The 22133-nt window shown below is 35.0% G+C and overlaps 2 protein-coding genes and 1 long non-coding RNA gene across 6 annotated transcripts; 1 reads left to right on the forward strand and 2 right to left on the reverse strand.

Annotated features, from left to right (window-relative positions):
- The first annotated feature begins 604 nt into the window (after positions 1-604).
- trmt61b (tRNA methyltransferase 61B) lies at positions 605-6176 on the forward strand. 3 transcript variants are annotated; one of them, XR_010892508.1, is made up of 7 exons: positions 605-1649; positions 4458-4560; positions 4746-4936; positions 5029-5120; positions 5503-5690; positions 5770-5940; positions 6060-6124. XR_010892508.1 is itself a non-coding variant. In XM_067367156.1 (7 exons), exons 1-7 carry the CDS (start codon positions 984-986, stop codon positions 6092-6094), a joined length of 1359 nt encoding a protein of 452 aa, XP_067223257.1. In that variant the 5' UTR covers positions 605-983; the 3' UTR covers positions 6095-6176. The 3 variants fall into 3 exon arrangements, 2 of the variants coding, with proteins under 2 accessions (XP_067223257.1, XP_067223258.1); XM_067367156.1 differs by having other exon boundaries at positions 5857-5940; positions 6060-6176; XM_067367157.1 differs by lacking the exon at positions 6060-6124 and having other exon boundaries at positions 5770-5993.
- A 144-nt stretch (positions 6177-6320) lies between these two features.
- Positions 6321-17962, reverse strand: spdya (speedy/RINGO cell cycle regulator family member A). 2 transcript variants are annotated; one of them, XM_067367159.1, is made up of 15 exons: positions 17884-17962; positions 17655-17740; positions 17475-17549; positions 14647-14732; positions 14416-14490; positions 13421-14124; positions 13163-13275; positions 12993-13079; positions 12079-12900; positions 11550-11793; positions 11330-11388; positions 11108-11193; positions 7185-7356; positions 6823-7090; positions 6321-6658 (listed from the first exon to the last, which is right to left on the reverse strand). In XM_067367159.1, exons 10-15 carry the CDS (start codon positions 11752-11754, stop codon positions 6597-6599), a joined length of 852 nt encoding a protein of 283 aa, XP_067223260.1. In that variant the 5' UTR covers positions 11755-11793; positions 12079-12900; positions 12993-13079; positions 13163-13275; positions 13421-14124; positions 14416-14490; positions 14647-14732; positions 17475-17549; positions 17655-17740; positions 17884-17962; the 3' UTR covers positions 6321-6596. The 2 variants fall into 2 exon arrangements, with proteins under 2 accessions (XP_067223260.1, XP_067223259.1); XM_067367158.1 differs by lacking the exons at positions 17475-17549; positions 17655-17740; positions 17884-17962 and adding an exon at positions 14876-14982 and having other exon boundaries at positions 13421-14490.
- A 2026-nt stretch (positions 17963-19988) lies between these two features.
- LOC137007097 (uncharacterized) lies at positions 19989-21457 on the reverse strand. Its single transcript, XR_010892558.1, has 4 exons — positions 21322-21457; positions 21118-21230; positions 20935-21021; positions 19989-20629 (listed from the first exon to the last, which is right to left on the reverse strand). It is a non-coding gene; the product is annotated as an uncharacterized lncRNA (long non-coding RNA).
- Positions 21458-22133: the final 676 nt, after the last annotated feature.

The raw sequence follows: 22133 nt of genomic DNA on the forward strand, positions 1-22133 counted from the left end.
TTTTCTTTTAAAAAGGCTTTATTTTATTCAAATATGATAAATGTATGTTTATAAACGAGTGCAATCATTTCTTTGTTGCTGCATAAGAAAGACCTCTTTTTTAAAAATATTTACTTAGCCTATTTATTATTAATTTTATTTCAATTTATTTTCTTGTATAAAGAAATGTATTGTTTAAACTGTAAAACAGTAACCTAAAAAGTAAAACCTAACAGTAATAAGGTGATTAAGATTTTTTTAAGACAAAAACACAAAGACTATATATATATATATATATATATATATATATATATATATATATATATATATATATATATATATATATATATATATATATATTATTCATATATACTGTATATTATTTGCATAGGCTTTAAGAAAGTAATTCTCTAAACCTAATCATACAAGCCTCGAAAATAGCTATATTTTCTCCTTTAAACATATTTATCATAAGAGAAACTGAATTAGGAAAATAACAGAACATTCTGAAGACATTTATTAATTTAATAATGAAAAACTGTTGAAAACAGTCTATGGTTGAAAAACAGGAAAGCTCCATCTACCGGTGACCGGGTGGTACTGCATCTCTGTGACGTCCTTCCCATCATGGCGGCGCCCTTTGAGAATCATGCTGGATTGTTTTTCTTCTAGCACAATAGGTACAAGTTAAGTTGGCGCTTACGCAAGAATCCAGCCAGTAAATAATTACGTCGAATTATTTAGGTATTATGACAGATCGTTTGAAATTGTATATTTACTACAAATTTGTATGCATTTATATTTTACAAAGGTTATTGTATAGAGGTAATTTGTAGTGAATTTTATCATGCATGATTTGTGAGATCCCAGTATGTCTATTGTGGTCAGTGCAGAAGCGCTGTGTTTCTGATCATTGAGTGCTGAGAAGAACAAATTAAGCCTTCGAAAGCGTACCGTTTTTATTCTTCAAGTCATTATTTCTTTGAGCTCAAAAAAAAAAAACCATGACAGTTGCAATGCGTTTGGGTCTCTCATTCATGACTCGTGAATTTGCCTATGTCATGTGTTTGGAGAGGCATCATGTGCTTCGCGTTAAACCATTTTTCTGTGGCCTGAGGAGCTTTGGGACTGACTCAAATGATTCTGACAAGGGCTCGGATGCACCTGTGTCTACTTTCCCAGCGTTCTCTCGAAGAGCATATTTGTCTGGGAGACGTCGACCTCTGTCCCCACTGGAGAGGGTCAGTCAGCTGCTGCCTGAAGACAGTCTGAGTCGAGAGGTTTGGGAACTACGAGACACTAGAGACAGTGAGGTTGAACAGGACACTCAAAGTCTGGGGAAGGAGCGAGAAGAGGCAACAGAGGAAGCTCAAGGATCTTTTGCTCCTCATCATGTGTGTGTTCCTGGGGAAAGGCCTGTATGTTTTGGAGAGACTCTGCTGGCCGAGTTTAGTAGGAAGAGACGTTTAGAGTTTCGGAAGATGTTCCAGCTAAAGGAGGGCCTGAAGCTCCATAGTAACTGGGGGTTAATAGCTCATGAGGACATGGAGGGGCGTCCTGCTGGAAGCATCATTCGCACTTCAATGGGAATCCCGATTCTCATTCGCCGACCCAGCTTGGATGAGTTCACTCTCTTCATGAAGAGAGGGCCAGCTATTGCGTACCCAAAAGTAAGAAATGATCATCACAAAACCGCAGTCAGTCATCTACACATCAGTGAATCAGTAATATTTGCACCGCTTGCGTGTTGTAAAAGGTCATGTGACACACAGACACACGATATATTATAATGTATACCAGGGGTACTCAAGTTCAGAGGCCAAGAGGGCCGCATTTTAACCAAATGAAACGCGAAGGGCCACAAATTATAACTTGGATCGTAAGACTTTTATTTAGGCCTACTTAAGACAATATTTGTAGTTTTACTGTTTATTTACTAAAAGTGCAGTTTTTAAGGTCTGGCTGTTGTTCACTGGCTGATGAGAGTTTGTCCATAAGATGAAAACATTACACTTTTTTACAGTCTTTTTATACTCCATTGCACCTTTTTAACACTTTTTATAGCACCTATTTATACTCAGAGAATAAATGTTTTATTATTTGTATTATTATTACCTACCTTTTAATTTGGTCAGAATCCAAAAATATTTTTCTTTTTTTTAATGTTCAATCACAATTTTATGAATTATCTAACTATAACAAACGTTGTAAACATGATAAATCAGATATTCTCCGTGAGCTCAATGATGTGATGACAGATCTGTAATGGTTGCTGCTTGCTTTCTGTTTATAACACATTGACATTAAGAATAAAAGGTGTGTTTTTATGCTGCTCGGCAACTTACACACTGCAAAGTTTGAGGAATGTCAACTGCATTTCATCATGGAAAAATAAAGTTACTTTGTTTTTTACTTGCGCGCACAGTCTCGAGTCTTTGGTGGCGTTCACGAACACAAGTGCTCGACACATGCGCACTAGAGAGATTCATGCTTGTCTAGTCTTTTTCGCTCAAATAATTACAATAAAATCTCTTTGTACTTGTTTAAAATTAGAGTTGCTGGTATCTTTTAATCCCCTCAAAAGAGCGCTCTTCAACACGGTAGGTGTTTGTTGTTACTCTTGTTCTGTCTTCTCCGTTTCTTTTCAGACTGAAACAACAGCCCGTTTCAGTGCTGACACCTTGTGGACAAACTAAATTAGTGCAAAAACTATTCAATGCGCGCGTGCAAAGTGCCTTCAGTTTATATTGTTCTTTGCGGTTAGAAAAACTGTGCTGCGCGCGTACACTATACGCGATCTCTGCTGATGATTACAGCGTCACGTGCACTGTACGCCTACCCTTGTGTACGTGTAAAAAAACGAAGTAATACTCACGCTAATTTTGAACGCAAATTATAATAAAAATACATTTATATGTAGCATGATGCGGGCCACAAATGTAATGCTGACGGGCCGCCTGTTGAGTACCCCTGATGTATACCAAATCAACAATGATTTTCTGAAGGATCATGTGACACTGAAGACTGAAGTAATGACTGCTGAAAATTCAGCTTTGCAATCACAGGAATAAATTACATTTTTAAAATATTAAAACAGAAAATAGTTTTATTTTTATTTTTTAATTGCAGTAATATTTAGGGGTTCAAGCGTGAAGTGCTGTCATTTGGTGCCACCAGGTGGCAGCAGAAGGCTATTAATATAGTTCAAGGTTTCAAGGTTGTCATTTAAAATCCATTTGAAACTATATAAATCCTTATAACAACATTACAAATCACATTTTGCAAAGTTTACCACTTCATTTGTTTATTTGCTGTATGTTTTTGCAATAATATAACATTACAATTACATTGAGACCCGAAATGATGATATTTAAAGGGGAAACCTGGAATAAGCATTTTCTTACAGGTCATTGATTTCAAATATCCATATCTGCGACAAAAAGTGTGCAAGCCCGTTTAATTAATGGAGTTGACATGGAAAATGTACTTAAAGAATTAGTCCACTTTCAAATAAAATTTTTCTGATAATTTACTCACCCCATGTCATCCAAGATGTTCATGTCTTTCTTTCTTCGGTCGAAAGGAAATTATGGTTTTTGATGAAAACATTCCAGGATTCTCCTTATAGTGGACTAAAATGGCCTCCAAATGTTTGAAGGTCAAAATTACAGTTTCGGTGCAGCTTTAAACGATACCAGACGAGAAATAAGGGTCTTATTTAGCGAAACCATCGGCCATTTTCTAAAAAAATACAACTGTATATGCTTTATAAACACAAATGATCGCCGTGCACATGCTTCCGCTTTCCGTATTCTTCACAAAACTTACGCTGCATGTCCTGCCCCTTCCCTATTCTACTTACAGAAAAAAACAGAACTGGCGCCGCGTTCGTTCCGTAAGTTGAATAGGGAAGGCCATTAGAGTATTAGTTTTCACAGTTGTGCCACATTGAGTAAAATGAAAACTGAAAATGATGTTTTACTGAGATTTGCAGAAAACACCTTTACCCATTTTACCAATACTGAATCTACAAGAATATATCTGTGTGCCTGTGTTTGTGTGTGTATGTAAGCATGCTTAGTGTGAATCAAGTATTATTGTTTAAGCCTTTTCTTTCTCTGTGTTTGGTTTTGCATATATCATAGCCATTCCTCTGTAATTTAAGTGGTGACATGCTTGCTAAATAAAATTTAATATCTTTTTACGCATATGTGCTTAAAGGCTTGAACCCCGGTAAATATTAAATATTATAAACCAGCTTTAATTAATATTATTACTGTTTTTACTGTGTTTTTATCTAATAACTGACTTCTTTTAACAACATAAAATAAAAATCAAACAGACCCCAAACGTTTGAAAGGTAATTTACATGCATTCAAGATGTAAGGAAAATATGTTATTACTTTTCACTTGATGGTTACACTAAGAGTTTTATGCCAATAAAAACAAAAGAGTCTTTTGGATCTTTTCCTTTGCAGGACGCAAGTGCGATGTTGACAATGATGGATGTGACCGAAGGAGATTGTGTTCTGGAATCAGGCTCTGGATCTGGTGCTATGAGCCTTTTCCTGTCCAGGGCAGGTGTGTGAGTCTTCCTCCATCTTTTAGGTGTTCATTAAAAGCAATATGGGTGCAAAATTTGGGTGAATTGCTTCACTTTTTGCTATTGAGATGACTGGGAAAAAGTGTCCCAATCAACCTGAATTCACCCTAGCTATACCATTGCAGTATATCACTTAGGAATTAATTTATGCTTGTGTCATCAGTGGGTTACAAAGGAAGTGTTTTGAGTGTGGAGATAAGAGAGGACCATCACAGAGGCGCTGTATTAAACTACCAGCGTTGGCGGTCCTCGTGGAGCCTTCGGCGAGGGGAGGAATGGCCTGATAATGTTCACTTTCACCATGGAGACCTCATATCTGCAGGTCCTCTTCTGGCTGGGCGAGGTTTTAACTCGGTGAGGAGCCACACTCTGTGATGTGTTTAATGTTTTTATTATAAAATAAGAATCATTTGCTGTCTGTATATGAAAGACTTCTTGTGTGTCAGGTCGCTCTGGATATGGTTAATCCGCATTTGGCCTTACCTGCTGTGGTTCCTCACCTCCATCCTGGATCTGTGTGCGCTGTTTATCAAGCAAAGTAATACAAAATTCTGTGCATACATGTAATGTAAACCATAAACGTACACTACCGTTTAAAAGTTTGGGGTCAATACGATTTTTTTCATGAAAAGAAGTCTCTTTTGCTCATCAAGGCTGTGTCGTTTTAATAAGTAAAAACAGTAATGTTGTGAAATTATATAACAGTTAAAAAAACTTTTCCATTTGAATATATATTAAAATGTAATTTATTCCTGTGATGGCAAAGCTGAATTCTCAGCATCATTACCCCAGTTTTCAGAACATTTTGTATCCTTTTGTCCTTTCTGAATAAAAGTATTAATTTCTTTAAAAAAAAAAAAATCTTATTGACCACAATTTTCAGTAGTAGTGTATTAATGTTTTCTTGATTTTGTCCCCAGTATCACACAGGTCATTGATCTGATGGAGGGTCTGCGATGTTCCGCCCTTCCTCTGGTGTGTGAACGCATTGTTGAGGTTCAGTACAGGGATTGGCTTGTTGGTCCGTCACTCAAAAAAGATGGAACATTTAACAAACGAAAAGCTCCACAGGAAGATGATGAATGTGAGCCAAGTGAAGACACAGAAGGTAAATTCTTTCAGAACAAGGTCTTCCCTCTAATGTTTACATAGTGTTTATCTTTGTTTTTCCGCATCAAACAAATCAGATTCTGCATTGCTTATATTACACAAAAATCCGAACATCAGCATGAATCATTCCTGGTGAGAATCATGCTAACCGGTCTGTGTTTAAGGGGATTTGAACGGTCAAGATCCAGTCCCGTTTGGAGATGTCCCGTACATTGCACGTCCTCATCCTGAACAAACTGGCCATACAGGTGAGCTGCAGCTCTCCATTGTTGTATTACAATAGCTATATACATGTTTAAGAGAAATACTAATAATCCTAAACCTTCTCTAATTACTTTGTACATGATTGTAATGTGTTTCTTTTCAGCCTTCCTCATAAAATTACGAAAGATCTTGAAGTAGATGTGCACTTCTAATGTGCGTACAAGAGTACAACAAAGCTGCTATCTCATATATATACTTTATCAATAAACTTGTCAAAAAGAAGTCTTTTTATTGTACATTTTCCTTTCATGTCCTTGAGTATTTAAGCCAAAGTAATAATCTGCTCCATTCATGGAATAAATTTCATAGTTGTTTATTCACATTGATATTTATATCAGCCAAATGTTTTACTTGTTTCATTAAGACACAGACTCTCTGTTAGTAAGTGCAAAGTACTTTGTACAACAATATGAAATAAATAGGGATGAGGATTATGATACAGTAAAATACATGTACAAACCTTCACATAGTGAGAGGATTGTCTGACATATTCTTTAGATCTTATATGAACAATGTACATGACTATTACTCTTTTCACACCAATGCTGTACATTTCTTATGAGGTCCGTTTAGAGACTGCTGAAGTGCCTCTGATATAGTCAACAGGCAAATATAATCTGTTTTATGTTATGCAATCGAGCTATTCCTCATTGATCCAATCCATCGAATGATCTTGACACATTTCACTGACCCCATCACTTCCTGTAAATATGCATACGAGAAGAAAAGCTAATGATAAATATTTCTACAGAAGCACTGGTATAGATCATATGAAAGAATTTCAGCTGCGGTGGACAAAGTAAAACTACCCAGCTGTCATGAAAAGTAATTCATTTTCACCACTAGAGGGCGTCACATTCATTCACCTGCTGTAGTCATGCAGTTAATGGTGTGCTGAGCTTTGGTCATCTTACTGGGCCTGTGTGAAGCTTTGGTCTCCAGGGGTACAGTAGAGGATGGGCGAGGCACAGGAACAGCAGAGGTTTTGGGACAGAGAGAACAAGGCTCTGGAGAAGCAGAAGGCCCTCTGGGAATGAGGATCCCCTCACAGTTTTTGTACAGCCTCTGAGCACCACTGTGATGTTCTGCACGCTCACGCTGCCAGACGAAATGAGATGGCACAATAGCCATCACCTGCAATCAAGCATCAAGCACAATGCGATTTAGAGCTATTTTTCAGAACCAGAAACTTATGATTTACAGTGCATGTTTAGTGAGCTGTGTGTACCTCCTCACAGCATCGTCTGCTGACAGCAGCTCGGTACTCAATGCGTGCCCAAAGCTGGTCTCTTTGCTTTAGGAATCGTGGGAAATGTTTCCTCCAACTTTTTCCCAGAGCCCAGGGGAAGATCTCATATTTTGTCTCCTCCTCATCCTCTTCCATTGTGTTCGCCAGATAGCTAGAGTATGAAAAATTGAGCACATGGAATTAAAGGTAGGGTAGGCAATTTCAGAGTGGCTAGCAATAGCAAGCTAGCTTTGAAAGCAAACGATCCCACCCTCCCTTTGGAGCACTCTCCATAATCACGCATCCTTCTGAAAGGTGGATTCTGGAATCCACTGCTGCTTCAATATATGTATTTTTAAAGGTCCCGTTTTTCGTGTTTTTTTTGAAGCTTTGATTGTGTTTATAGTGTGCAATATAACATGTGTTCATGTTTCGCGTGTAAAAAAAACAGTATTTTTCACATAATTTACTTATCTGTATACCGTTGTTTCCACTGTCATAAAAACGGGCTGATGACTTCCTTGTTCTATGAAGTCCCTCCTTCAGAAATACGTAACGAGTTCTGATTGTGCCAGCGGTTCCTATGCTGTGATTTGACAGCAGCTTAGCGCTCCTTGCCCGGAAAGGTCACGCCTCTTACCATAACGTGTGCTGCACATAGTTTTACATGTGGATTATTGTGGTGTTGTGCCGAATGAACACAAAAGACAATAATTCCCGAGAGACTGAACTCTTTAATCTCCACAAGCAGGGACAGAAAATGTACAACGTTAGCACTCACTCAGAAGAGTACCTCATACGGAAAACAGCCATATACATAAACATAGTCCCCTCTTGTGGCCATTATGTGCACTGCAGTCCAACATTAACTATTGCAGTAAGGATACCACAATTACAATTTTCGGGAACCAAGTTAAACATAAATTGTAACCATTGATCTCTAAGTACAGCGTCCCTGGGAAGGCCAAACAAAGGTGATTGGACTGTGGGATGAAAATAACACCGTTTCGACGACATGGCGACAAACACACTCTACAAACGCAACTCTTGTGTATTCCTGTGGGCGGAGGTTAGTCAAAAAACGGTTTTAGTGACGTCATTAAAGAAGGAAGTAGAGGGATGTAGTCAGGGCTTGACATTAACACCCGCCAACCCGCAAAATGCAGGTAGATTTCAGCTGTGGCGGGTAAGACAGCCACTCCCACTAGCCACTTTGGCGGGTTGAATATAATTTCAGTTTACAGCCAAATGATCGTCGAAGATCGTCGTAGCACAAAATTACAATCCAATCACACAATACGTTATTTAGGCTATGTGCAGTTAGTGAATGAGGGATAGGCGGAATTGCGCTGAATGACACAACAGAAGCGCTCTGTCGCACGCGCGATCAGTTCTCCTCGCGCCTGAATAGTTAAACAGTGCACACAGATGTCTAAATGTCAATCGTGTGGAGTATCTCGCATGAATACAGTCGGTTATGGCTTAAGTGGACGTAAACAGGTGGGTAATAACTGGATATGCGTCAGTTACGTCCATGCATTCAGCAGCCCAATTAAATACCTGTCTTACATTAATGTTAATCAAACAACAAAAGATGTTAAATAATCTGAAAAAGATTATTTTTAATTTACTATTGTTTTTGTAATTTGCTTCTTTGTTCTTTTATATAGCCTAACACAAATAACTTCAATTTCTCATATTAGCCCATGCTCATTGTCCACCTCTTGCCCACCTGTACATACCAGCTGATATGCAATGTCGTCTTGATTTGGGTGGTTAATCTGCATTTAAAAGGTTGAAAGGGTTTTAAATCTTCTAAATCAAGTAAAATGACTCAAAATAAAGTAATTTAAGCATAACAAAGTCAACTTTAATCATATAAAATGTAGTTTACCAACATCAAAATTGTGGCCAGTGAAAATGCTCAGTGGCTAGTAACTTTGGAAAACCACTAGCCACAGTGGCTGGTGAGCAAAAAAGTTAATGTCAAGCCCTGGATGTAGTCCAAACTGGCCGTTCGATGTAGGCGACTTCTGTTAAATAAAATATCTCGCTTGGCATTGAACTTTGAGCTTTAAAATTTTACAGATTTTATTTATACTCTAACAACAACATTACACACTAACTAAAGTTTGAAACATGGGATCACGAAGAACGGGACCTTTAAGTTATTAATCAACATTTATCTTTCTGGTAAATTATTTGAATAACTTCTTCAATGCATGTTAAAGCATTTATTTTTCTTTTCATCTTCAAACACTAAGACATCATTTTGAATATTGTCTATCTCTCTCTGAGAGAAAAGTACAACTTTTCAGTATGTTTTGGGAAAGTTTCCTGCTCAGAGCAGAGCTCAGATCAACTTCAACCTTAAAGAAGCTGTGAATCGTGTATATGTGTATGTGCACTAGGGTTCTGTGTGTAGGTCCTATATTGGTATCAATGGACAGATGGCATTTGGCTGGTGACATGAAGACGTCATGTCATGAGTGAATTCCCAACAGGACATCCGACCGTTAAGCAGAGCAGTTAAGTGATTAATAATCAGTATCTAACCTGAAGAAAAGATATTTATTAAATGTTATCCACATATTTCATCTGCAACAGCATTGTGAACTTTTAAAACGATGCGTTTGCTCATCAACTTTTAAATGCATCATTATGCATACATGAGGAAAGTTCTCCACATGAAAGACCCAATTCAATTGAGGATTTTAACTGTGACGAGATGATTGACAGGGCACAGTTTAAACGGTTACAGGTTGCGTAACGAAGCGACAGAACATCTGTTAAAGATGCAATTATGACGAAGTAGTATGTCCCAAAACTTGCATACTCTTCTGCTACCCACTCAAAAGTATGTACTTTTTCTTCACAAAAACAGTGCATACTTTTAAGGCATAGAATAAGTAGGCGAATTGGGATGCAGCCATTGTTTTGGTTCAGGAGAAACTGTAAAAGGCAGCTGCTGTTTGTTTTACGTACTCTGTCTGTCTACAACTCTGCATAGCCTTACGTAACGCTCTGATGACATTTTATGTCTGTGCTAGCAGAGGTATGGCAATACATATGTTGACAGGCAGGTAAGACATCGTATCATTGCATTTGGACCAGTTGATTGGACAAAATTATTTTGGTCCTGAGACTTCTATAGAAGATATATGTACATGTTTTAATAATTAGACCACTTCTATTATCAATTGCAATCAGGATGTGTAGAGAGTTTCAACCAGAATAACAAAAAGTGTTTTTTGTTAAAATTGCCTACTCTACCTTTAAGGTTGCATCCATAAACAAGACTTCTCTGTTGAACTCATAATAAGTCAAGCCCAAGTACAAACCAACGCTATATGCTGTAAATACAGACAAATACTGTACCAGTATTAGAGTAAAAACCTGTTAGTTGGTTAACTGCAACCTTACCATAGAGTGAAAACTGTAAATGGTTAATGTCACATTATGTAAAAAATTTATGGTTTCTGGAAGTAAAAAATATGAATTTCTTCCCATTTGTGTTATCAGTAATGTATTAAGGTTTTTCTATGTTACATTTTTTGTTTATTAGTTAATGTTTTTTGCATTATTATTATTTTAAGTGTTAGCCTGACTGTTTTGTCTGACCCTGTGCACCATAATGAGTTTTGACCATGTTTTATGGACAATAACAATGAACTAGGATTCATCACATGGTTTTTTACTTTACCACCAGTATTATTATGGTGTTAGTCATTTTTAAGTTAAAATGCACATCTTGGTAGTTCAAAATAGTTGTATTAACATTCTATAAAATAAAATGGTAATAGGTTGTAAAATGTACTGTCACAGTATTTTTTACAGTGAATTTCTGGCAACCACAGCTGCCATGTTTTCATGACAGGATACCTTTGAAAGCATACAGAACATGCACAGGATGATCAACTCACAGGGCAAGAAAGAAGTTCATTCTGTTGTGTTCAGTGATACTGAAGCGAGCCCTCCTGAAGTACACGAATGTCATAGCCAACAAATACTATAACAAGATAAAGACAGAGAGAACTGGGTTTAAAGACACAGCTGACTATATAGATTTTTCTAAATTGAACAACAAAACTGAACACAATCTGGAAACCACTAACTATTAAATACACCAAAATGTGTCTTGCTACCTTGTCCGTAAGTTTGCAGCAGCAGTCCATCCACAGAAAGTCCTGTATTAGATCATCATCTGAGCAGACAACAAATCAAAGAGTTCTTATTCGAAAGGAATATAGATCTTGACATTTCTGGTTAAAGCTGGTAATAAACCTAATGTACAAGTGAGCAGTGGGACACATGAGGTGACATTTAGTTTATAAGGTTTCACTGAAGATGTTTTGCTGAACCCACCGAACAGCCTAAAGAAGGCGGCCATCTCCTGCCTCTGGATCAGCAGGGTAGGGCCGGGCGGCTTCCTGCGAGGCTGCTGAGAGAAGTCAGCCTGGTTCCGACCCGCTGGGGTCGGTCTCGTTCTCCGCGGGCCGCGCCGGATCTGCAGACCGTGAGCAGGTCCAGATGGGGCCGTTTCGGCCCATGGTCGGCTCAGTTTAATCATGGTTAAATGATTAAATCAGCCGATATTACAGAACTGCCACTGTGTAAATATTATCATTATATAATTATTTGATATTTATTTTAATATGAATGGTATACGTATAACTTAGTTAGTTATTAAATTCCTGTTTGTTTATAATCACAGACTTGCTAAATTCAATTTAAAGTATAGCGTCTTTAAATCGATCACCTAAAGAAAGATAAAAATGACTTCTCACCATTCCTATCTGGCTAAAATATTAGTTCAAATGTTTAATCTTATGTGGTTATTATGATTTTTTAGCATAATATGAGAGTTTTCAATTGTATGCTAAACGAAATTTACCTCAGTTTAAAAAACCGCGGCTCAGTCATGACACGCGCATGATGCCACGCGCTCTCAGGTATGTGTTTAGATTGACCACTGGAATAGGTAAGATTTAATTTTACCTGTTGAGGATAGCATTAATTGCTTTTTTTTCTAATTGTGAATTAAAACAAAATCAACATTTAAGAAATATTTCAAAATGGAAGACACGCTATTCGCGCGAGCGCGCACGTGCACCTGCTCTTCCTTGGGCAGCGGCGCGGGAACTGTGTCAGTAGTCACGTGCTCAAATATTCTTCAATCAGAGTTCAGAACACTTAACGTACATGAACATATAAAAAGGCACAAGTTCGCGATATTTTGGAAAGACATGCTGTATTTGCATTTAAAAACTTGCACATATATTTATACAAAATACAACAAATAAGATCCACTTCAAGTGATTAGTGAACAAAATATGCACGTGAAAAGCAGGAAATGATCCAGTAAACAAATTTATTTCGTCTTTAGGTTTTGCTTGGCTTAGACAGTGAATAATGCACAAAATATTTTAGAAAAGTAACACTATTTCCTGTATTTTGTAGAACATGCCTAGGAAATTAAAGCACATTATAGTCCAATAAAACAAACAGACCACAGGCTGATTTATTCAGACATTTGGAAATTGCCAAGTTCATTAAGGCAGAGCAATAACATTTATTTACACATGTTCAAATGCTGACAGGTGTGTTCGCTATTACCAGGAAACAGTAGATGTAATATCAGGAATTGGTATTTATGTGCATATTTCTCGCAGATGTGTTCGAGGATATTCATTTCTTTGCACACAGCCTTTATTTCCTTAAACAAAAACACATTTAATTAAATGATGGGCAGGTGTTTTCAAGCAAAATATCTGTACATTTTAGGTAGAAGAAAGAGTTTTAGTTTACCTTTTGAATCTCATGGAGAACTATGCCCTTGATCTCATGAACTGACTTCTTGCAAACCCAGCACATAATAGCATTCATATCAGACTTCTGAGTATGCAAGGAAATGTGTGAACATTAGTAACTTTATATCTTTTTTTTATTATTGTATAGCATTGCATACAGCAGTTTACCTCTATGTTTAATTCATGAATCTTTTTGACTTCTTCAGGAAGGTTCAGCTCATTTCTCTCCAGCATGCTCTTCCAATGTGCCTTGTTAGTAAAGCTGCTGCACCCAACAAGAACTGAACCACAAAAACAGACATTTATCTGCAGAATTTGATTGTAAATATGCAATTTTATGGTTGTAAATATGTAAAAGCAAATGTGAGATAATACACAATGAAAAGAACCAATTTTTTATTTAAAATTATAGTCCTTCAGTCTCACCTGAGCACATGATAAGCAGTCCAAAATGAATAACAGGTGACATGATTCTTCAAATTCTCTACTAAGAAAAGAGCTGCTTGGCTACAACACGTCTTTCTTAGATGATTTTCAGCTGAAGGATACTTCTCTCTCCTGTGCTTGTCTGTGCTCCTCCTCTTTTCTCACAGTTATGTTTAACGGTGAGTATAATAAATGTCTACGCAAGTCTTTTGAAGTGCTGATGTTCAGGGCAGCAAAACCACGGTTGACCAAAGTGTCAAACATGTTTTAATGGAGCTCCTGTCAGCATTTTACTGTCTCAGTAATACAGACTTAATCAGAGACAATGTACGGGTTAAACCACTAGATTATGTTAGTGTAAATAACCATCAGCATGATTAGATTATTACTTTGTGTTTCAGATGTGCTTCCTTTTTTTGTATTTTAGATATATTTTAAAAAAACAAATTAATAATCAGCTCACACTGCTTTTGCATTTAAAACATTTATTACCTTATGGTTTAGACAAAACAATCTTCTCTAAACAGCTGATATTTTGATTGACTTGTTTGTCAATCTCACACCATTATTTTGCACATTTTGAACTTAATGCAGTATTTTAGACGATTTAATAATACTTTGAGGACCATATTTTTCACCTTCGCGAACATTTTTATACATATATTCCAGAGAAACATGTTGGCTCTACATACAGGAATCACTGTCTGAGAGAGGAAAAAAAACAAGATGGTTTTAATAAAATGTAAAATTACATCAGTGTAAGACAGACATACATATACATTTCTATTAAATAGTTTTATAAACAAAGTAAATAACAGAACTGTAACAATAATATGGCTAATAATACCAAGATATTTCCAAAATAGGGCTTAGCAAATCATTTTTATAAAAATTATTTTAATTTGAATTTTTAGTTAAGTTTAAATTCACAAATATTGAGTTTTCGACAGTCAAAAAAAAAAAAAAAAAAAAAAAGGAATAAAAGTAATACTTACCTTGTTAAGTAGAGTCATTATAATGAGTGAATATTTCTTTAGCGTTTTCAAGCATATACAACATTTTACGGACATCTAGGAAGAGAAATAATATATATTAAGGGGTGGTTATCCTTGATAGAATGTATACTACACACACTATTGTCCTCCAAACTTCAATATTTTATACATTAATTTGTAACTTTTTTTTAAGGGTGATGACAATATTCTTACAGATCCATTTTTCATTACCTTGGGAAGGTTACACTGATCTTCCTTAAAGGTGATGGTCTGTACCGTCTCTCCTCTGGCCTCATATGGAGATCTCTCAGCAGCAGCTGCACAAAATATAACTTCTATATCACAATACTACTACATTATAATCTTAACATTATGACAAAATGTGATTCGGGTTTAACATTTTACTGAAGTTAATCAGATGAAATGAATGAGTCAAACCAGTACTAAAACATTATCTTACCAAAAAGAATCATGATGAATCCAACGATACAGGCAGACATTTTTCTGTAATTCCCTTTTGCAATATATTTATTTCAAAGTAACAGAGCAATCTAACCCTGTTTTTGCTGGTTTTGCTGATGTGAGCACAGACAAAGCTGCTAAATGTAAGTGTTAAGTGAAGTTGAACCCTCCTCTAACCCTGGATCAACCGTTCATTTGTTCTAATGATGTGTCAAAAGTATTCAGTTGTTATTCTCTTTTTCTGATTACTATTATTATATTAGTATATTTGCAAGTCAATTTAGCATGTTAAACCTCAGGGAAACCGCAGTCATGTCTGATAGTTCAGTGATAATTACCTTAGGTCAGAAACTTCAACAGTGTCCAAAGTGTGTTTTACTTTAGTATGCCCCAAAGTTGTATTCACTAATTTTTTATTTTTATTTTTTTGCTAATCATGAAGCCGGACAGCCCTCTGGTCACCATTTGCTTTCATTAAATGGAAAAGAGTAGTGTTCAGATCTAACCTCTCATAAATAGTAAATTATGTCAAAATCCTGTTTGAAGATGGAACAACGTGTATCACTTGTATCGCTTGTATCGCTTGTATCACTCACTTTAAGACATTATAAACTAGCATTAATTACAAGATTTTCAGCCACCATGCATACATACTGTAGCAATCCACAAAATAATTAAAGCTCTCTAAACAAGCATGGATAACCACCTAGATCAGTAATCCTCACTATTTCTTCCAAGTAAGCCACACCAGCAGGATAAAGTCAACAAGCAAGTCACCACATTAAAAACACACATGGAAATACACATCTACCTAGTACAATATGCATTTAGCCACTGCCATTCTAGTAATACAAAACTGTTAAGGTGTGCAAGTTGCTTTAAAGGTGGGGTAAGTAGATTTTCAAAAACGCTGTTAGACATTGTTGATATCCATTCACTGATGTCCAATTGATGTTGGAAAAAAAAACATCAAATTGACGTCATTTTTTGACATAATTTTTTTACGTCAATTTGACGTCCACGCACTGATGTCCAATTGATGTAGAAAAAAAATCTAATTGACGTCAATTTTTCGATGTCAATTTGACGTCAACACACTGATGTCCAATTGATGTTGGGAAAAAAACATCACATTGACGTCATTTTTTTTTTGTCAATTTGACGTCCACACACTGATGTCAAATTGATGTAGAAAAAAAAATCTAATTGACGTCAATTTTTTGATGTCAATTTGACGTCAACACACTGATGTCCAATTGATGTTGGAAAAAAAAACATCAAATTGACGTCATTTTTTGACATAATTTCTTTACGTCAATTTGTCGTCAACACACTGATGCACAATTTATGTCGAAAAAAAAACGCCAAATTGACGTCAATTTTTTAATGTCAATTTGGCGTCAACACACTGATGTCCAATTTATGCAGAAAAAAAAATCAAATTGACGTTATTTTTTTTACGTCAATTTGACATCCACACACTGATGTCCAAAAAATGTCGAAAAAAAAAAAACTTGACATCAATTTGATGTCCAATTGTATTATTAGCCATATTTCTTTTCTCACAGTTATATTTAACGTTGAGTATAATAAATGTCTACACAAGTCTTTTGAAATGCTGATGTTCAGGGCACCAAAACCACGGTGGACCAAAGTGTCAAACATGTTTTAATGGAGCTCCTGTCAGCATTTAACTGTCTTGTCTGTTCAGTTCACCTCATCTACTACACAAGCAAACAATTAATGACAAACACCTATGATGACTCAATGAATCTCCAGGACAACTCATAAGTGGCAGGAAACTAAACAAAGAAAAACAGGAACTAATGAATACAAACTAGAGAAGACAAAGATAACTGAATGTTTGTGACATAATCAAAGATGATATATAGATTAAACTGCTAGATGTTATAAGTAAAATAGTGCAAATGGCTAAATAACCATCAGCATGATTAGATTATTACTTCATGTTTCAGACGTCAGTTATGTGTATTTTAGATGTATTAAAAAACAACAACAACAACGAATGAATAATCACACTGTTTTTGCACTTAAAACATTTATTACCTCATGTTTTTAACAAAACAAAGTAAAAAATCTTCCCTAAATATCTGATATTTTGATTGACTTGTTAGTTTATGTTTAATCAATCCTTTTGCACATTTTGTACTTAATGCAGGATCTTCGAGGACTTCCTGGGAAATATCCTTTGATGACCAAATTTTTCACTATTTTGGCAATACTTCTACATGTTCTCCATAAATATAGATTTGGACGGCATATAGAATTTATTTTCTGAGAGACAAAACAAAAAAATTAGATGGTTTTAATAAAAAAGTAAACTTACATCAGACTATGTACAAAAACAGACATATTTCTTCACATTTACTGTGAATAGTTTCATAAACAAAGTAAATAACAGAACTGTAACAATAATATGGCTAATATCAAGATATTTCCAAGGAGGGTTAAGAAAATCATATTTATAAATAAAAAATTTTATCTTTAAATAAATATATGAGTTTAAATTCACAAATACTGTGTTTTAAACAGACAAAACAATTGAAAAACAGATGGGAATAAAAAGTAATATTTACCTTGTTAATTTTAGCATTTATAATGGGTAAATATTTCTTTAACGTTTTCAGACATATACAACATTTTATGGCCGTCTAGAAAGAGAAATAAGGGGTGGTTATCCATAACATACATAATATTTTGTACATAATTTTTGTTGAGAGATGACAACATTCTTGTAGATATATCAATTTCATTACCTTGGAAGGATTACACTGATCTTCCTTAAAGGTGATGGTCTGTACCGTCTCTCCACTGGCCTCATATGGAGAACTCTCAGCAGCAGCTGCACAAAATATAACTTCTATATCACAATACTACTACATTATAATCTTAACATTATGACAAAATGTGATTCGGGTTTAACATTTTACTGAAGTTAATCAGATCAAATGGATGAGTCAAACCAGTACTAAAACATTATCTTACCAAAAAGAATCATGATGAATCCAACGATACAGGCAGACATTTTTCTGTAATTCCCTTTTGTAAAATATTTATTTCAAAGTGACAGAGCAATCTAACCCTGTTTTTGCTGGTTTTGCTGATGTGAGCACAGACAAAGCTGCTAAATGTAAGTGTTAAGTGAAGTTGAACCCTCCTCTAACCGTTCATTTGTTCAAATAATGTAACAAAAGTATTCAGTTGTTATTCTCTTTTGCTGATTAATATTATTATATTAGTATATTTGCAAGTCAATTTCTGTATACAATAGCATATTTATATGTTAAACCTCAGGGAAACCGCAGTCACATCTGATACACTTGTTGGTTTAACTTAAAAAAGTAAGTTACCTGGTTGCCTTGAAATTTTGAGTTCACTAAAATAAAGTTAACAGAGTGAAGGTGATTGGTTCAATCAACAGAAACTCAAAATATTATGTTATCTGAACCACATTAATTATTTAAGTTGATTTGACAGAAGAAAAAATGTTGTGATAACAAATCATGAAAACATTTTTTACAGTGTAGTTTAGTGCTACATTAGTATCCTTAAAGATAAAGGTTCCAAAAGGAGGCTTTCATAGTGATGTCAAATAAGAACCATTTTGGTTCCCTAATGCATTTCAGGTCTTGGAGTCTCTACTAATGGAGCTGATGACTTAAATCAGTTTGATTAGAGAGACATGCAAAATGTGCAGTGTTGGTGTGCCTCCAGGAACAGGGTTGGGAAACACTGCCTTAATGAACCTTTAAGTGATCAGTTCTTAAAAGAACCATTTATTTTTCTTAGTGTGAAGAACATTTAAAGAACCCTTTTCCACTATAAAGAAGCTGGTTGGTTTCATGCACTCTAAAAACTAATTCAGGGGACCTTTAGTTATTACTTAAATATATATATTGTTGTGAAAAAGTTCTGAAATGCTGTTAGACTTTTTACTTGTAATTGTTATTTTATTGAGTTTGGATGACACACAAATTATGCCTATTGATTCGAAATACTATCATGACTTGTCATAGTTTAACATTTTCAGTTAATCAAAAATGTATTTAATTTTAAGTTCTGTTAATGTAAAATACATTCTGATGACGTGTAAACGTGTTTCATTGTTTTGAGTTGTATGAACACTTCTTTTAACTGGGCTGGGATTTATATTTCCCATCATGCTTTGCCCATGGCACTTGAAAGGGAGAGTAAATGCTAAAATTAAGTGTTATATAATGTTTTTTGCACAAGATTAATGGTAAGGGAGATTTAGCAGTAATTAGGGTTTTGTTATGCTAATATAGAAGAGTTAATGTGTTAATGTGGGTTTTTGGAGAGTTACCATCATGGTGACAAGCGGTGCTTGGTAAGATCATGTTACTTAGAAAGGCAGTTTTATTGTGTCCAAAAAGCATTTTCACCTTACTTAAAACAAGATCAACTTAAATAGTTGAATTCATGTTGACAAAATCAAGTTCGTGTTACTTAGAAATGTGTTTTTATTGTGGCGAAAAAACATCTTACTTAAAACATTATGTTGGATCAACTCAAAATATTGCTTTGAATCAATGTAATTCTCCCAATTGGCTTAAGTTAAAAATCCTAGTGGAAAACGTTAACATTTTTTTTTTGTTGTTGAACCAATGTTTTATTTTTTAGAGTGTGGATGCTAAAAGGTTCTTCATGGAACATCAATGCCCATAATGAACCTTTATTTTAAAAAGTGTACATACCCAAATGTTGTATCACTACTTTTTTCTTTTTGTTAATTTTGAAGCTTGACAGCCCTCTGGTCATCAAAGAGAAGTGTTCAGATCCTGACTAACCTCTCATAAATAGTAAGTGATGTCAAAATGTTCTATATCCTGCTATAAAATTGACTTTTAACAATTCTGAACAGCAGCTAAGAAAAAACTGGGTTGATAAAGCATCATAAACTCCAGTGTCCAGTGACCAAGTTTAAAGTGAAAAGTTTTATTTTTTTAACTGCATGATTTACATTCTCTACCCATTTCACTAACCATATGCCTGATGTGAATTATTGGAGCTCAAACAGTATCAGTCTTTAATGAGTAACAACTTTAATGAGAAAAAAATATGACTATCAACAGAAAATAACCAGAAAAATCACATGAAAATTATTTGATTTTTAAACACAACACAATCTTAGTAATCTTCAATACAATAAACATCCATCTATTAAAACATTTTAAAGGGATTTCTGATTAAACATAACTTTTAACTGCATTTTTTGATCTTATTGTCTTGATCACATAACCTCATCACTTTGCAGGTGCCAATAGGAGTACCTCCAGGAAAAAGAGTCCTCATTATGGATTCTTTGTATGCCTTTGCTACAGAAAAGCAGAAGGACTCGAATGGGAAAGTTTCCATGCATATTTCATTGATTTTCTGAAAAGCATAAATGAAAACAGAAGACCCCATAGCTGATAAATATTCAAGTACACAACACAAAAAAATCAACTAACAATTTTCTCTCAAATAACGAAAAACAGCTTTGATCATATAAAAACAGATTTGATGTTAGCTAATAACAGTCAATGTAAATGTATCCCTTCTGCAGCCATTGTCACAGTTGTCACTAGCATAACTTTATCTTCACACATGTGCGCCTTGGATTCCCTCCAGGGAAGATCTTGTGCAGTATGATGTCCCGATATTTCATTGCACGCTGAAAGCAGATCTTTCGAAAAGGCTCTATGTATTTGTAACAGACAGTGTTTATTTTCTGTAAAATAATAGGAGAAAAAAATTGTATAAAATAGAACTTTATGATTCAACATAAAACAGACACAACTTTTATGTTACTTAAAAGGTTTATTTTCATTATAATGATGTCCTTTTGTGACAAGCTGTCCAGTGAATAAATTCACATTGATGTTACTTTTTCTCACCATTCAAAATATACTCATTTTATGTAATGCTTAAATTGGATACTCACACACATACTCTCGATTAAGAAGTGAAATTTGAGCTTTTACGAGCTCTTACTGTAAAGAAAATAGCCATTGTTTAAAGACAACTGAACATTACCTTTTGTAGCTTTTGAGAAACTGCCTTTTTAGCTCGTTTTACAGCCTCTTGACATGCACAACAGAAGATGATTTTCGGCCGACCTCTCTGAATGTGAGGAATGGGGAACAAAATCAGAATAATGATATTCAATGAAATGAATGAGTGAATCTTATGCTAAATGGCCGTATGTGTTGTACATACCGAAAACTCCATATTTCCATAGCCGTCCATCAAACTGTGTGAGGTTTCAGAATGTGAGGGCACCTCTGGCTCCCACCAAACTGAAAGAGCTTCATTTTCACTCTGTGCTAGGGCTTTCCGTTAAAAGAAAATGATCAAATCATTATTTTAATGAATTTTGATAAAGCCTTGTGATATTTTCAGGAATATTGCAAATGAACTTACCTGAGCAAGAGACCAGAAAAACAAAATAAATTATTGATAACATTGTATCAGATTCAGGTATTGATTCTTTCTCACTTTCCTTTTTGCTTAAGCTCACCAGCCAGTCTCTCTTATTCTCCCTTGACCGAGAGACACAACAGACCAGTGTCAAAGTGTGAAACACGTGACATCGTTATAACCAGACACACTGCTGTCTAGTTCATAAAATCATTGGAGACGCTGCAATGTGACAGGATGAATATTCTTGCATGTGCAAAAATATATAAATTACACACAAAAGGAAAAAAACATGGTGATTAATGGTAATTTTACTTTATTTTATTTTCATTTATTTATGATGACTGAAACTGTGTTAGCAGTTCTTTTCGTCTGGAGGGTGAAAACTGTTTACTCATGTCCTGTAAAAAAGCTGACAGAAATGTATAGTAATACCACACCACCACAGTGCTAAACGGTTGCTTTAAATTTTACTGCTTCGTTTGAGACGCATTTTCAGTTTTTCTTTTAGCAAGTGTGAGAAAATGAGAAACACTATATAATACAATTATATAATACAATACACTATATAATACAATTATATAATACAATACACTATATAATACAATTATATAATACAAATATATTACAATAGAAAATGCTTATTTAAAATTGTAATAATATTTTACAATATTACTGTTTTTACTGTATTTTTGATCAGCAGCCATTGTGAGCATAAGAAACTTAAAAAAAAAAAATCTAACAAACTAAACTTTTGAATGATAGTGTACATTACTATAACTGTAATGTCTCTTTTGGTTAATCTAATCTTCACA

This window comes from Chanodichthys erythropterus, chromosome 18 (genome assembly GCF_024489055.1).
Source record: "Chanodichthys erythropterus isolate Z2021 chromosome 18, ASM2448905v1, whole genome shotgun sequence".
NCBI lineage: Eukaryota > Metazoa > Chordata > Actinopteri > Cypriniformes > Xenocyprididae > Chanodichthys > Chanodichthys erythropterus.